The sequence below is a fragment of the Eleginops maclovinus genome, chromosome 3 (genome assembly GCF_036324505.1).
Source record: "Eleginops maclovinus isolate JMC-PN-2008 ecotype Puerto Natales chromosome 3, JC_Emac_rtc_rv5, whole genome shotgun sequence".
NCBI classification, from domain to species: domain Eukaryota; kingdom Metazoa; phylum Chordata; class Actinopteri; order Perciformes; family Eleginopidae; genus Eleginops; species Eleginops maclovinus.
Window position 1 is genome coordinate 21305665 of NC_086351.1, and position 16187 is coordinate 21321851.

The window sequence follows — 16187 nt, forward strand, 5'->3', positions numbered from 1 at the left end:
CATGTATGTGTGGAATGTTTTGACGGACTAGGCCACTTACCTGAGGCCAGGTTCAGAAGGCATGCCCCTGGAGATAGGATGAGGTGATGAAGGTGGAGGAGGAGGTGGAGGGGAGGTGTTATGTGGCTCCTGAGGACTGTCGTCTCCTCACTGGGAACATGCATCAGCCTGATAGGACAGAACAGCACGTCAGCTTTACTCAGACCATCCACTCCACCCAGACGCACTGTGACAACATCCTCTGCGATGTGTGAAGAGATGCAACAGCGTGTCAAGCCAAGTGCTGACTTTGTCCCTTCTCTTGACTTTGACAATTATCATTGCTGTTCTTTTAAGGCCTTTTCATGTCACAGCCACAGGCGGATCGACATCAGAGAAGATGAATAAACAAGCTCAGCAATTCTCCAAACAAGCTGGGAGTCCAAATTACACCAAGTCAGTCTGGTGTAGCTACAACCTTGACATAATGTGCGACACACCTGAATCTGATATCCTTCTGTCTGCAGGGACAAAATACCCAGCAGCACAAGAGGAAGACAAAGGTCAGCACCACTGAAATCCAAGATGATTGAAATGCTACTCAGATGCTGTGCAAAATAGTGCCCCCAGGTCCTCCAACATGTTATAAGAAATGCTTTTGTTTGTATGTGGTCTCCCTCAAGGCAGGGCTAAGTGTACAAGTGGCTGCACTTCGGTGAGATCTAGCTATCGATCTGTTCATGAGTGACCTTCAGACGCATGGCCACAGGCAACTGCTGAGTGAAGAGGGACAGAAGGAGCTTATCATCCAGAGTCCATCCACCAAAAACAGGACAACACATGCTGCACATATTTCATAGCTTTACATTAATAAGCTCTTGATGGTGTTGTTCTTATAGAGAGAAATCAAGCTATTTTATTTGAAATAACATCTTTAAAATTGCACTTCTAGTGCAAATGAGACTGAAATTCCATCTTTTTACAAATTGTTAATACATGTCCTTAATATTAGCAGCTCATCAAGTTTGATTGATTACATTCAGCTGCTGTACATAGGATTTTTCCAGATTTCTAATGAGACATAATGAGATAATGACATAGTTTGGACTTCAAATGGATTAAACATATCCGGATGCTGGATATATTTAGGACCTGACAATCAACAACAAGTAGGCCATTGTTCCCTGCAAAAACACTGTAATCTCCTGACTGCAAACAAGCACAGCTAAATGTTGTCTTTTACGCACAAGAGGCAATTAGGATTGACCCACCACCAGTGCGCAAGGAAAATGATCGGGGAGAAGAAGAAGGAAGGTTTGGGTTACCAGAGAAACAGACACCATTAGTGAATTATAACTGTCACTTTCCAAAAAGCTCCTAGCTGTCAAAAGGTCTCCTAGCAACAGGCCAGCGCCTCGGTCCACAAACTATGTCGGAGAACACCCTCTTCCAGCACAATAATCCTGTTGCATCCGTCACATGGCGCACGCATACACCAAATGCTGTATTGAGCACATTACGGCTTGCCAGGAATGAACTGTATTCGGCTTCCCTCTTGATTTAATATGCCACACAGGCTTACGTACCTCATATGAATGTGTTATGATTCAGTCCCGTTCCCTCTGGCGGTGCCTCCGGTACAAATGTCATCTGATGTCCGAGGTTGGGATCTCCTACATCCGCGGAGAAAGAACAGGCGCTAAACCGCGAGCAGATGCGCTCAGTTATCTCGGACACTTTATTGGTTACAGTATAGCACCTAAATTATTAGATTTTAAACCCCGCCTCTACACGGCGGTCACATGCATATGGATAGAGAGGGGAAACAGCGCCATTTAGTGGATAAATTGGATATGGCAAGTTATGTGAATGCCTGTGTGTTCATATAGTAGAGTATGATAGGGACACCAGGGGTCCTCGTAGGGATCTCCAGGGGGGGTACTGTAAAGGAAGAGTCTGATTAATGCCACTGTTATTTAACACTATGCTGCTCCCAGTGGTGGAATGCAACTAGGTAAATGTACTCAAGTACTGCACTTAGGTAACTCATTTTATTCTAAAACAGTTCAAAATACAATGAGTAGACTTTGTGGGCTTTATGTGTCAATAATCTGAAAGAACGTATTAATTACTAACACATCATTATTTAAGAGAGTTCATCTACAATACAGAAACATTGCAAAAATGCTCCCAAAACATTAATTTGGTCAGTCTTAACATTGCTTTAAAACAAGCAAAATATATAATGCATATCAAAGAGGAAATACTGGTACAAATTGAAAACATTTTAGAGTACTAAAGTACATTTTTTTAGAACTACCCAGCCATTTAGTGTAGTCAAGCTTTGACATATTTTAACAGCTGCTGTTTTAGCTTATTTTCAAAGAAGGAAACAGGTAGGACATTTTTATATTGTCATCAATCTTATTCCATACCTGTGGACATCTGTAAACCACACTAAAGATCTAACATATCATGTTATTTATGTTGTTGTCCTAGTATTGTATGTGTGCAACGGGGAATAAGTTGTTGTTGAGCAAATTCATTAGCCTACATCATACATTAAACAGGCATTGTCAAATATATCACATTCAGCTTCAGGAGATTGATTGAGGCTTTTATTGTTTCTATTTTCTTACAGAATACGTTGTGAATTACTTTTTCTCTAACTGTATATACTTTTGTGTTTTAGTCCTTTCTGAATTAAAGTGATACATTTGTTATTTCCATCTAGCAGTATTTTGGGAAATGTAAGCATATTTTACACTCATCTATTCATCTTTCCATGAAAAAGTGACAGACATAACCTCCTGTTGATATGGACGTTCACACAGGATATTGTATACATTCATACCCACATTGACTTCCTACATACAATCTGAATTGAAACTGCTGTCCAAAAAACGCATGGTCTTGTATTGTCCTAAACCTCATCTGCTCATCTGCACACATGAAGCGTTCATGTACTGCCGTCAATCCCCCTTTCCTACTGTGCATTCAAGTGCACCTTTGCATTCAGATAATTATATTTTTTCTTTACTCTCTTTTGCTATTTGTATCTCAAAGTTGCCACACATTTAAAACGTCAGGAGCGTTATAACTTTAAATCGTTAACTAAATGGTAGCCTTGGACAGAATAGTAAACGCTGAAATCGGGTTTTAACGAAGTAGTGACATTTACAAATGCACCTGAACGCAGCTTTGCTTCACAGTAGCCGGACAAGAAAACACGGAGGGACTGTGCTAGATCCTGTCTCAGGAAACACGCTACCAAATTCCCCTCAGAGTTGCTCCATGCAGTCAGCTGTTACGAGAACTCCTGGGTAGTTGGGGGTAAGTGCTTGTGTTCTGTTGTTTTACTCTCATAGTGTTTTGTACTTTGTACCGAACTAATTTTCGGCCCCTGTCCCATGGCAGCGACTGAGGCATGGATGTTTAGTGGAACTCCCTCACCGCCGCTGGCATCTAATGTACGGGAAAACTCCTTTCCTGAACACGATAGACTGACATTAAAGCACTTTCCTTCGGGGATATGCTAAGTCCTAAAGATGTGTCATGAACGATTCCATGTCGTTTTTACTAACCTGTTCATGTTTGCATCTTACATTGTGTTACAAGTGTTGCTTGCGGAACGTGTTGTTAACTATCTGCTTTGCTAACTTTCAGTGTGTCTTTAATCATTGCTAATATGCTAACCTAAACGTTTATGCTAATACCTAACCAAAGTGATTTACCCTGATTCTATTGTAACTTAAGTGCAGCTCAAACTATTGTATATGCAGGTTATGGAATTCACATGCCTATAATTTAAACTTAAAATATTGTTAAAGGTGGTTATAAACAGTGGTGTGGTAATATTAGATAAACTGTTACCACTAGATATGATATCGGCATAATCATCAGGAAATCAAGCACCTACATAAACAACTTATCTTTGTTATTAAAAGACAATATCTTTATACAAAACACTACTAATAAAAGACATGCAGTGGTGGAACAAGTATTCAGATTCTGTACTTGAGTAAAAGTACTAAAAAAAGAAACTCAATTCAAGTAAAAGTACTTCATCAAGAACAGTATTTAAGTAAAAGTATTGAAGTAGTATTAAAACATATACTTAACGTATTAGGAGTAAAACAACTAATTGCAGAATCAACTACAAACATGTTTAAATATTGATTCTGAATTTAAAGAAAATAAATACAGAATACATAAAAGTACAACATTTGCTTCCAAAATGTAGTATAGTAGAAGCATATATTAGTATACAGCAAAAATACTTACAAGTACCTCACATGTGTACTTGAACAGTACTTGAGTTACTTTCCACCACTGTATACATGTGTTAGTAGGCTGTACAGAATGTAGCCAAAACTAATATCCATACGTGGTGAATTATTGACCAATTTAAAAACCAAACCGCAGGATACTTTGCTTTTTTATTCACTGGGAAAGTATAACCTTCTCTCAGGCTTTAAAGAGCATTTTTAAATTGTGAAAAAAGGTGTGTGAAGGTGAAACAGTCACACTTAAATGGGAAGTTTAATGAGCATCTACAAGCTGAGACTCATTCTACTAAATCAGTGTGGATCTTTAGAATTCCCCACCCTGTGTAAATGCACGACCTTGAAGTGAGCACAGGGATTTTGTTTTCCTGAATAGTACTAACTCGTATGTCTTTACAGGCCCCTAACTGGAGCCTGAGGACTTCAAGGGACATGCCGTGGTTCCTAGATAAATGCATTTTAATTTGCTTAGCTTAATTCAGCCCTTTAGGTGATAGCACAATGAGAGGCTGTGTGATAGACGGCTTTGATGTTAGGGCTTTCTTCTGGCTGTGCTCTGCAATTCTGAATAAATACGGTAATAACCACTTACAGAGGTTCCTGAAGAGAAGTCTTGAAATGTGGTGGTGGTGTGGAGCTGAAGGTATAAAGCCATTTCAATAAATATTTTTTATTTATTTCTCAGGGATGGTGGATTCCTAGCTGTGATCCATAGACATGTGCTGACCAAGGAAGGGAATGTTTTACCTGCTGCTATGCCCTTCGGCTCCACTGAGATGATCCCAGGAGAATTAAAAAGCGGATGACGGTGTGAGCCAAGGGAATTCAACGTTTGGGCCAAGATATCCTCCCACTAAGCCAATAAAAAAAAAAACAGTTCTAGTTTAGATTTTCTTTTAAAAACATAATCCACAGCGATGTCGACGCCAGGACCGATATGGGCTTGCCTGACTCTGATGTTGGTGGGAAGCTGCAGTGCCCACAGTCTGTTTACCTGCGAGCCCATCAAAGTGCATCGGTGCTCGGGGATGCCTTACAACATGACTTTCTTTCCCAACATGATGGAGCACTACGACCAAGATATCGCAGCCAGCAATATGGAGGTGAGTCTTCATAACGACACATATGATGCATTGTAATTTGGCCAATAGTGGCCTTGCTGGGCGTTAGCCAATCGATCGTGTGTACTGCCAATTTAATTTAAGTCTTATTTGAAACATATATTCCTATTTATTATATATTTTAAAGTTTTGTTTGGTTATGACTTAACCTAATCCATTTGTAGAAAAGACGTACTGTGTTACAGATTTTAATCCTGCCTTTTAATTGTCATCGGCACATAATCACATAAATCACATGACATATGTAGGGTCAAATTTGGGAGAAAATGTTTATGGAGATTGAACTTGAACACACTAATGTCGACTTAATCTGTAGTATTGTCAACCAAATTGGAATAAGTTGCCTTTGTTCAAACTTAAAATCCAATCTTGTAGAGAATCTAGCCATGGTTTCCATTTAGGATTATAACTATTTTGACCTTTGATAGAAAAGGGGTTGAAAATGCAACTATAATTCCAGTCACATTTACCGACACTGTTTATCTTCTCAAAATAATTCCCCTGCTTAGTGCCATTATTAGTGCTGCTGATGGTTGCCCAAGTCTGTAAATGTGAGTGTCTGTTGGCATTCATAAGTGCCTATTGATTGAACCATAATTACAATTTTGTTATGGTCATCAACAGGCATACACAATTTGTTTACAAATCATGCCTGGTGGTCATTGAGTACTATGTAGTAGTAAATAAACAGTTGAAATGGGATGGTTGTATCATGTACACTTTGAATATAACAGGCTTGTTTTAAATCCTCAGCTGTCAAAAACAATCATTGCATCACTAAAAATGTAGGGACGAGGTTATTTTTAAGGTTACAGGAAAAATAGATTCGACATTTTCTCACGGCAACAACCTACTGCACAAGGGAATGCTTATAATGGAGGAGGTTAAATACACTCAGGTCTGAGAGTTTCAAGCACACTTTTCTCTGCAGTTTAAGTTGTCTATAAAATCAGCAGGGCTATCCCTTAAAGAGAAAACACATGTACTGCTTTAAACAGGAGACACTCTTACAAAAATAGTCACTGGAGATGATACTAAACTTTAAGTCCTGCTTGTCTGATGCTTTTTACAAAAAAGTTGCTAAAATATAACCAACATAGGATGCACAGTGAAAGCTTTAAAATGAAATGTCAGCCAGAAATGAGCATTTGCTCTGATATGACTAATGGATTGATGCAAATTTGCAAGCCTTGCATTTCATGACTGCATCTGCCATTGGGCCATCAAGGTAATTATGTGGATAAAAATCAAGCAGAAATCTGCAATCAGCAAGAATCCATTGGGATAGGTCTGCATATGGGATTTCTGCAAAAAACAATATCATGCGACCATACTATTTAGCTTGGCGTGCTAGTCAAAGTTAGCTAGCTTCCACAAACATGATGGGTCTTCTTAATGTTTACTTTAACGGGGCAGCCCCTATGGTTCTCATGGCTAATGCTATACATGCAATATGTGTGTGCTTGTTTAAAAAAGGATAGAACATTTTTCATATCATCCATCTGTTTGTAGGTAACACAGGTTTATGAGTGCGCCACAAATGTTTGTCTCCAAGCAACTGAAATGTTAGTCAACTGTTGCCATGGGAAACACTGATCCAGTGACTTAATGTTCAAGCTCTGGTTTCATAAATATGTCCCAAAAATGAACAGAGACATCCAATAGCTGCAGCATCCCTATCATTTAATTAGGGATGCACTGAAATGAAAATTCTTGGCCGAAACCGAAAACCGAAAATGAGGAAACCAAGGCCGAAAACCGAAACACCGAAATAAATTATTATTCCAATTATTAGTACCATTGCATTTATGGCTATGACTGTGTGCTAACCTTACTAAAAATCAAGGCGTTGCAATTCAAAGAATAAATAAATCACGAAATTATGAAAATATTTATTTAGAACTGACATTATGCACAATATAAAATAAAATTAAATGTTTAACTTGACCACACATGTGTAGCCTACATGAAATAATAATGTACAGGCCTGTAAACTGACTGGCCTGCTGAAATATTGTAAAATTAAATATGTTCTCTCATAAAAAAACAAAGTGCATTTAAGTCAAGTGCATCGAAACTCTTGTGAATTAAGCAGAATCTTTTGCAGCTTGAAATCTGTGTTGATCCACTGTGCAGTTAGACTGAGCATACTCGTGATGCTGACGTCTGAGCTCCATATATCGGTCGTGAAACTGATTGCTGAAATATCAGATGCCATAAGCTCATGGACGTGAGTTGCAACAACATTGAACAGCTCAGGTAAACATACGTCTGAGAAATGTCGTCTGCTCGGTATGGCATAACGGGGCTCAATGTGCTCTATCAGCCTACGAAATCCCACGTCCTCTACAACAGAGAACGGCTGATCATCTAAGGCAATGAATTCCATCATTTTTTGTGTAATGCCCTTAGCCTTGGCACCATCACTGGGAAACTTTTTGGCCTTTTCAAAAACGTCTGCCACAGACGGAGTCGGTGTGCTCGGAATGGCTTTCCTTTTCTGTGCCGCGTTTTTCTCAAATTCAGAATAGCGATCGGGATGTTTTGATTTAAGATGATGAATTAAACCCGACGTGGAAAAACTCTTTGCAGATATACCCCCTCTAGAAATTTCGGCTTTACACGTATTGCAAATTGCTATTCGTTGTTCTTTTTCAGACACAGTGAATTGCGTCCACACCGCAGACATGTTGGCCCGAGTGCTGTTCGCGGTTTTTTGCTTGCGTCATCATCACAACGTTCTGTTTCGGCCTTGTTGTTTCGGTGACAAAAGTGTTTCGGCCGAAAACAGAAAATGCACTTTTGGGCCATTTTCGGCCGAAAATTTTCGGTGGCCGAATTTTCGGTGCATCCCTACATTTAATATTGACATTTCAAATGTTAACTTTAGTCCCTGGCTCGGTTTCTCTGTCTTCTAAACCAAGGTGTTGTCTGGTGTGTCTCCTCAGCAGTGAGCTCAGTTCCTGTATGAACTGCATCCTGGCATTCCTGAACGCCAGGGTTCAGTTACACACATTTGGTGTCAGGGTGTTGAGCGTGAACAGTGATCTGTTGAAGGAGTCTTTTGTACGGCATCTGGCAAAGGTACAGGCTTCTTATTTCACAGCAGCCTTGGCCACGGGCAACTTTACTGACTTTGTTGTGAGCAGCCTTTGATTTCTGGAGGAAGGGGAGGGACACACCCAGTTTGACACAAAGCCTTCCCTGCATACCACAATGAGTATTCTCTCTGTTAATCACTCACTCATTTCCCCTCGCTGTGCACGGTGATACCTCTGCGCTCCTGTCTCCCAGGTGACAGGCTTACACACATAACGTTCTATGCACAGCTCGCTTTGAAAGCTTTTAGGGATTTAACCCAAAGCCCTGACGCTGTAATCAAGGCAGGCTTCTGCTTCAGTACGGACTCAGTCCAGCCTATCAGTAGGATTTTCCGGCGGAGGGTTAACCTTTCTCTGCCCTTGCCCCCAAATTCCACCAGTGAATGCCAGCTTTTGAAATAGCAAAGTATAAAAGGTTGGAATACAACGAGAGTGGAAAGACTAATTGACATACTGTCATGGACAATCAGCACTAAAGGGTCTTAAAAGTTTGAGATTTTTACATATTTTTTCAAACCTTTTAATCCTTCAAGTACTCTGCTATGAATTTATCCGCAGAGAGGATTTCTCCTTTGAGAGAAAAGCTGCTCAACTTGGACTGGGTTGAAGGTTTTTGAAACGAGGGCAGTTTTAACAGTAATTCTGGCGTAAAGCAAATAAAGGTCAGACTGTTGAGCAACGGAGGAGCTCGTTGAGAAGGAGTCCAGGACCTCCACAGGAGAGAAACAAGGAGGCTTACTGTCAGAGGGGGCGGGCCCAGGCGCCAGAGACACGGGCCCCTCTGCCAGACTGGATTTCAGGAAAAAAAGAGCATTGAATAGTGGACTGTGTTGGAGTCTGTGTGTGTTTTGTGTACGGATATTAGCATTATGGACTGTATAGAAGTCTGTCTGCGCATGTTGCTCTGATAAAGGTTGATGAGGTTCAAACAAATAGACTCTTAAATGTATAAGTGGTTAAGTAGCAATAACAAAGGAGCCTAAAAACCTAAACAGTTACTTTTAAATCAAAGGATTTCCAAACATCAGGATGATCTGGACTTGAACAAAGTTGTCTTCAGCTGTGTGTGCTGCTGATAAATCCACACTGTAACACTGTGGCTCAGCAGCAGACTAACCTATCAACAGCTCTGTGCATTCCTGCCTCCCTGGCCTGCCGTTGTGTGTTTCCAAACGTCCCTACAGTCATTTCCTGCCCCCCCCCCCCAATCTCAGTGCGTAAGCTTCTGACCAGCGTGTTGAAATGGAAAAAAAATGATTCCCAGCCAGTGAATGGACCCCTTTATGAAGCGCTATGGATCACTGCAGATCAACCAATAGGAGTTCTATGTAGAGCAGGGGTTTCCAAACCACCTGGAACTCACTGTCGACCTGTGACCCATCATCATAACAAAACAGGGAAATATTATTTGATGTATTTAATGATTTTTGGGACCCTGTTGTGCTCATTTTCAGGTTCATATTTGTATTTTGTGCCTCTACTGTGACATGTTTCCTTGCTTTAATTTTCAAAAGGTCTTTATTTTTCATTTTGTTACAGATTGATACTGTCTTTCTTAGGAGCTCACATGTTTTCAGGAGTAAAACCAATATTTTAAGTAACAATGAGACAATTATTTTTGTGATAAAAGTGTGTCTGTACTTGCATAATACACACTTAGACAAAAACACATAGATCACAAGCTCTTATATTCAATACAATGTCATTTGTCCTTCTATATCCAGCCATTCATGCCCCTGGCAAACCTGCGCTGCTCTCCAGAAGTCCACCACTTCCTGTGCCAAGCCTTTATCCCAGCATGCACCGAGGAGAACAAGGTGATCCGTCCGTGCAGAGAGCAGTGCAAGACTGTTCTGTCCGACTGCGAGGAGAATATCCGAATCTTTGGCATCAGCTGGCCTCCTGAGCTACAGTGTGACAAGTAAGAGAAATACTTTGATAGGGAATCCACACTAGCACTCAATCTTGACCAATCCATTGAAATATGTGTCTCTTTTCAACTAGATTGGACCCATGTAGCTCTCCTCTTGATCCAGAACTTCCCGCAACAACCCCAGTAAGCTCCTCCTCAGCTAAGAGGGACCTCGGCTTCTGGTGCCCGCTGCAGCTGAAGACCAAACCAGGCGTTGGATCATCGTTCCTGGGTGCAGAGGACTGTGCTCCGCCTTGCTCCAACATGTACTTCAAACCCCACGACATCGAGTTCGCTAAGAATTTCATCGGCGTTTGCTCCATCGTCTGCCTCGGTGCCACGCTCTTCACCTTCCTAACTTTCCTCATCGACGTGAAGCGTTTCCGCTACCCGGAGCGGCCCATCATCTTCTACGCCGTGTGCTACAGCTTTGTGTCGCTTATTTACTTCATCGGCTTCCTGCTGGGGAACAATGCAGCCTGCACTAAAGCATCTCATCCTGCCGGCGTGGAGACGGTGGTGCTGGGCTCTCAGAGTAAAGGCTGCACTCTGATCTTCATGCTGCTCTACTTCTTCTCCATCGCCGGGAACGTCTGGTGGGTCATACTCACCATCACCTGGTTCCTGGCAGCCGGACCCAAGTGGAGCTGTGAGGCCATAGATAAGAAAGCGGTGAGGCTTTGAAGAATGTAACTCTCATCTTGCGGAGCAGCAGCAAAGAAAGGAAGAATGTAAACAAGCAAGCTATAGGAAGCCAGGAAAATGGTGGTAGTATAAAAAAAGAAAGGAGTTGCTGCAACACAGACAGTATGAGGAAAATTGAACTTTTTAAAACTTAAAAATCCCAGTGGAGCCACAAAATACAAATAGGAACCTAAACAGGAGCATAATATGTCCTCTTTAATAGCCTATTCCTTTTTTTCCCCTGCTTAAAAACAGTGAAAAGAAACTGCGTGTTTATTCACTGAATACACATTGTGCATGGCTAAAGCCAAAATGATCATTTTGATCAGTGTTGAGATTATTTATCTTGATTATTCATTGGTCTAAGTTGCAAAATGTTTGTATTGCATGTTCATATTTATAAAAAAAATCAGCCCTGCTTTTGATTCCATGTTGTGCTTTAAAATCCTGCTAATCTACAAATGAGGGCTGCACCATATATCCGAATATTCACCCCAAATGTGGCTTTCCATAGTTCAATGAAACTATTTAGTGCCTTTTTTTAATCAAACTTAGACAATCTGGTCCCCTTGTTAACAGTTTTATTAAAAAAAACGTTGTTAATGAGGCTAGCGCTGTGTTTTAGGCAAACCTTTCTGAAAATGGTGTCTGGTGGTTCATAGAATTACCAATTGAACCCCTGTTTTTGTTTAAAATATTGACCCATGTGTCCTCTGTCTTTAGGTGTGGTTCCACTCTGCTGCCTGGGGGATCCCCGGGGCCCTGACCGTGATGCTGCTGGCTCTAAACAAGGTGGAAGGGGACAACATCAGCGGGGTCTGTTTCGTGGGGCTCTACGACCTGGACGCCCTCCGCTTCTTCGTGCTGGCTCCCCTGTGCGTGGGCGTCATCATCGGCCTCTGCCTCATCCTGGCGGGCATCGTTTCTCTCAACCACGTCCGGCAGGTCATCCAGCACGACGAGCGCAACCAGGAGAAGCTGAAGAAGTTCATGATCCGCATCGGCGTGTTCAGCTGCCTCTACCTGGTGCCCCTGGTCACCCTGTTGGCCTGCTACACCTATGAGCAGAGCCACCGCAGCACCTGGGAGAACACCTGGATCAACGACCGCTGCCAGGAGTACAGCATCCCCTGCTCCTACAAGGTAGCTGCGGCTCAGTCATGGGAAGAAGGTGTTAGAGTGCTGAACGGTTTATCTGGTGATCATTTCTAGATTAATCAATCAATCGTTTGGTCTGTAAAGGAGCAGATGATGGTGGAAAATGTCCATTCCCGTTTTGTTTTGTCAGTCACCAAACACAAAGATATGGTTTTTTTTCATGCACTTTCTAAACTTGCAAATGACTACTAAAGGCTCAAAATATAAACGCATAAAACAGTTAATAGTTTCAGTACAAGCTTCAAAAATCTGGTTCAGATAAAATGTAACTGCAATCAGCGTTTGGTAACCTTTTATCTCCGACTTTTCCTGTGTTTAGATGATCAAATTAAGCTCTAGTGTGTTCTGATCACGTTATTTAGCATAAGAGTCATTTGTCTTTCAGCCTTAAATGGGCTTTTGATGAAGGTACTAAGGGGTTACATTAAGAGGACTGTATTGCAGTTGAAACAGTAAAAGTTACATCAATTAATGAGCTGCCTTCTGAGCCAGAAAGATGTTTGCCATAAAATCCATTCCTGAAGTAGCTAACACCAAATACGTAGCATTCCTAATCAAGAAATAGCTGCCCAAATACAACAGTAGCTGATTTTTTGAGTAACCACTTTTACCTGAAATATGCAATGTGTTATACAGAAGCTATTGCTGCCATACAGTGGGACAATGATCAGAGGACAGTAGAAAAATAGCTACATTTAGAAGAAAAAGCAAAGTAGTTCTGTGCTTTTAAAATATATTAAATATCAGTTAATGAGCCTATAAGTTCAAAAGCTGTATTTTGTCTAGAGTCAAACGTTGGTTTTACCACAAGGATCCTTTCATGGTTTCTTCATGTCTCCCTGCTCCAGACAACCGAACACGACCGCCCAGACCTCTCCCTGTTTCTGGTCAAATACTTAATGACTCTGGTGGTTGGAATATCTGCAGTGTTCTGGGTGAGCAGTAAGAAAACGTGCTCTGAGTGGGCCTTCTTCTTCAACAGGACGCGCAAGAGAGAGTAAGACCATGACTGTTTTCCTGTTTCTATTAAATATTCTGTTTCTATGAGAGATAAATACCTAGTTTCACTAAACGCTCCTGTCCTCCGTCCCTCAGTCCCATCAGTGAGAGCCGCCGGGTGCTGCAGGAGTCCTGCGAGTTCTTCCTCAAGCACAACAGCCGTGTGCAGCACAAGAAGAAGCACTACAACCCCAACTCACACAAGCTTAAAGTCATCTCCAAGTCCATGGGCACGAGCACCGGCGCTGCATCCAACGCTGACACAGCAACCCATCAAGGAACCTCTGCGCTGGGAAATCACCATCCCAGGATACATGGTTCTCAGTCCGAGGCCTCAGGCAGGGAGCACCTGGACAGGGGCACCTCCAGCCGGAGCTCCAGGAGGGGGGAGAGAGGGAGAGGGAAGGCGGAGAGAGACGTAGCAAAGGGGGCAGCTCCTGTAAGATGAGCAGCCGCTCAGAGAGCATGCACAGAGTCCCAGATGGAAGGTGAGTGAGACGAGATGAGGAATTGAGAAGTTACCTCCTGTTTCTGAGCAGAACAAATACCACGTTCTCAGATTTCAGTCTGCAACATCGCTTCAGTTTGGCACCTTGTCCATTTATCTACTTATTTTTCCACTTCATATAGTACTCCTTTATATATATCCTTTGTCTATCCTATGTTTTAAAGAGGCCCTATTATGTTTTGGGGGGTTTTCCCAGCTCAATTGTGGTCTGCAAAGACAAAAAATCACAAAGTTCCCTCCAGAGGCAGTTCCTCTCCCACACTCACCCCCATTTCTGTTATATTAAACTATTTCTATACAGTAAATAACCACAGATATCCTGATGTGTCCTCTCTGCTTTAGAATGACTCCAAGGAGCGAAGTGTCAGAGGTCAGGCACGTCCCCAGTGGACAGCAGCGTCCGACTCTAAACCAATCACACAGCAGCATCAAGGTTTCCACCCCCCAGCTGGCAAACCAGGTGCCGGAGGACAGCAAGGAAACAAAGGACAGCTCCTGCTGAGACATCTGACCCCCACCCAAATGTACCCGTGCATCCATCCATCCATCTATCTATCTATCCATCCATCTATCCATCCATCCATCCATCCAGGCACACTTGGTGCTGTTTCATGTATCCGTTTCAAAACATTTTTGTGTTGTACATCAAAAAATGATTGTATTGGTTATATTGTAGACAATGAATTTTCAAATCGAGCAAAATGTAACCTACCTTGAGAATTTCACGTGTGGTAAGTTTGGACCAGAGTTTTAGCAGTTTAAAGGCGTTAGATTACTGAGTGTATTTCAGCTTTACTGAGCTTTTGTTCTTTCACCTGAATGTTGCAGCAGCACAGCTATGATCTACTTATACACCACCAAGGGTCTTTTTATTTGATAGTATGCATAAAAAACATGAGGACTACTGTTTAGTGGATTTGTACGTCAATGGAATAGATGCATTTTGAAAAACAAATGCAATATTTATGTAAATATTGTATTTTTTAGACATGAAGTCTTTCACTGGAATAGTCGTTACACTGAGAGCTATTTTATGAACGTTCGATGATATTGCCAAACATTCAACTTAAGTACTTCCTGCGGTAAACTGTTTTAATGAATGTCTTACTAGTCGGTTTGTCTTGAAACCTCATCTTGTCATTTCCATTATTACTGCTTTGATAAAAGGCAGACTCTTATACTTGGTATAGGTGATTTTTAGACAGTGTTGAAATGTTATGTTTTCTATCAAAGACTGTACATTCACTTGATGCTTGTTTCTGTTGTACTTATTGCGTCTTCAAAGAAGTGTCCTGTAAGTTTGGATAAAGTATAGCTTTATAGTTTTCTACAAGAATGTGTGACTTTTTCAAAAAACTTCAAAGAGCCTACAGATGTTTTGCTTGTGTGATGTCTACCTGTGTTCTCGGTCTGGTTGTAAATTCGTATGATTTAGAATATTGAGGAGAGAAATCAAACAGACTTTTGCACTATTCGTCAAACCACTATTAATTAGGTATGAAAGTCGTAAACAAAATGAGAAAAAGACAATTTGGGGCGTTGTTCTGGGGTTATTTATAACATATTGCCACAGACCAGATCCTTCTCCTTTAAGTACTTCCAGACCAACCTCTGTGTTTTATGTGAAATCCCTCCTGTGTATTTTGCTGTGTAAGGGTTTTATACCTTTTATATATGGGAGTCAACTGTTCCAAAAACAGCAATATAAAAGGGAATCTTTGTCAGTCCCTTTCTTTTGTACCTGTGTATTCTTATTCTGGCATGTGAATGGGGTCTTACTGTAGTCAACAAAATGCTGTTATATGACTTTTGTGAACTATTTTTACTTTTTTATGTAGCCATCTTGTCAGCAGAATTTTGTATCAATCCAATTTAATTTTAATAAAATATAATTGAATAAATGACTTTTTGCATCAATGATTTTTTTCTTTTTATGATTCTTTTGACTTACAACCACTAATATCTCCTCAAATCTGATCAGAAACAATACAACTATCACGGTTACTTTCCCATACAGCTTTGTAGCTCTTTACTGAAGAGTTTTAAAGCCAGGATATTGTCAAAATAAAAAATAAAAATGTTTTGCATACAGAGAATAAAGTCTAAATTTCAGTATGTCCACTAACGCTGGTTCAACTAATCGAGGCATTTTGGCCTAATACTCAACATTATGACTTCATTCTCTACATTCCAACTTTCTGCCAAACGTTTACTCAGAAAATGCTAAAAACACATCACCTGAGCGTCTGGCTCAACTTTTCGCCTTTATTCTCAACATTGTTTCATGTAAACCTCAAGATGTTGGCGTCATTTTAGACATTGACTCTTTCATTTTCTTCCATATGCTTCTTTTTTTTTAAACCCTTGTACTGATAGTCTACTGTAAGTTCTTCCTCCTCTCTTTTTCTTCCTGGCAGAAGATACTCTTCCATACCTGGT

General features: G+C 41.0%; 2 protein-coding genes across 3 annotated transcripts in view; one reads left to right on the forward strand and one right to left on the reverse strand.

Annotated features, from left to right (window-relative positions):
- Positions 1 to 1748, reverse strand: part of klhl32 (kelch-like family member 32) — a 38829-nt gene extending 37081 nt beyond the window's left edge. The window contains exons 1-2 of one of the 2 annotated variants that reach the window (XM_063878440.1): positions 1566 to 1748; positions 41 to 168 (exon numbers count right to left, since the gene is read on the reverse strand). In XM_063878440.1, the coding sequence (XP_063734510.1) occupies positions 41 to 63 (23 nt within the window). In that variant the 5' untranslated portion in view covers positions 64 to 168; positions 1566 to 1748. The remainder of the gene's footprint in view (positions 1 to 40; positions 169 to 1565) is intronic. The other variant, XM_063878441.1, reaches the window with a different exon arrangement.
- Positions 1749 to 3176: 1428 nt separating this feature from the next.
- LOC134861931 (frizzled-6-like) lies at positions 3177 to 15652 on the forward strand. Its single transcript, XM_063879543.1, is given in 9 exon segments — positions 3177 to 3312; positions 4951 to 5368; positions 10212 to 10408; positions 10492 to 11071; positions 11807 to 12226; positions 13090 to 13238; positions 13337 to 13629; positions 13632 to 13728; positions 14091 to 15652. Coding segments are annotated over 8 exon segments (2082 nt in total). The 5' UTR covers positions 3177 to 3312; positions 4951 to 5182; the 3' UTR covers positions 14251 to 15652.
- Positions 15653 to 16187: the final 535 nt, after the last annotated feature.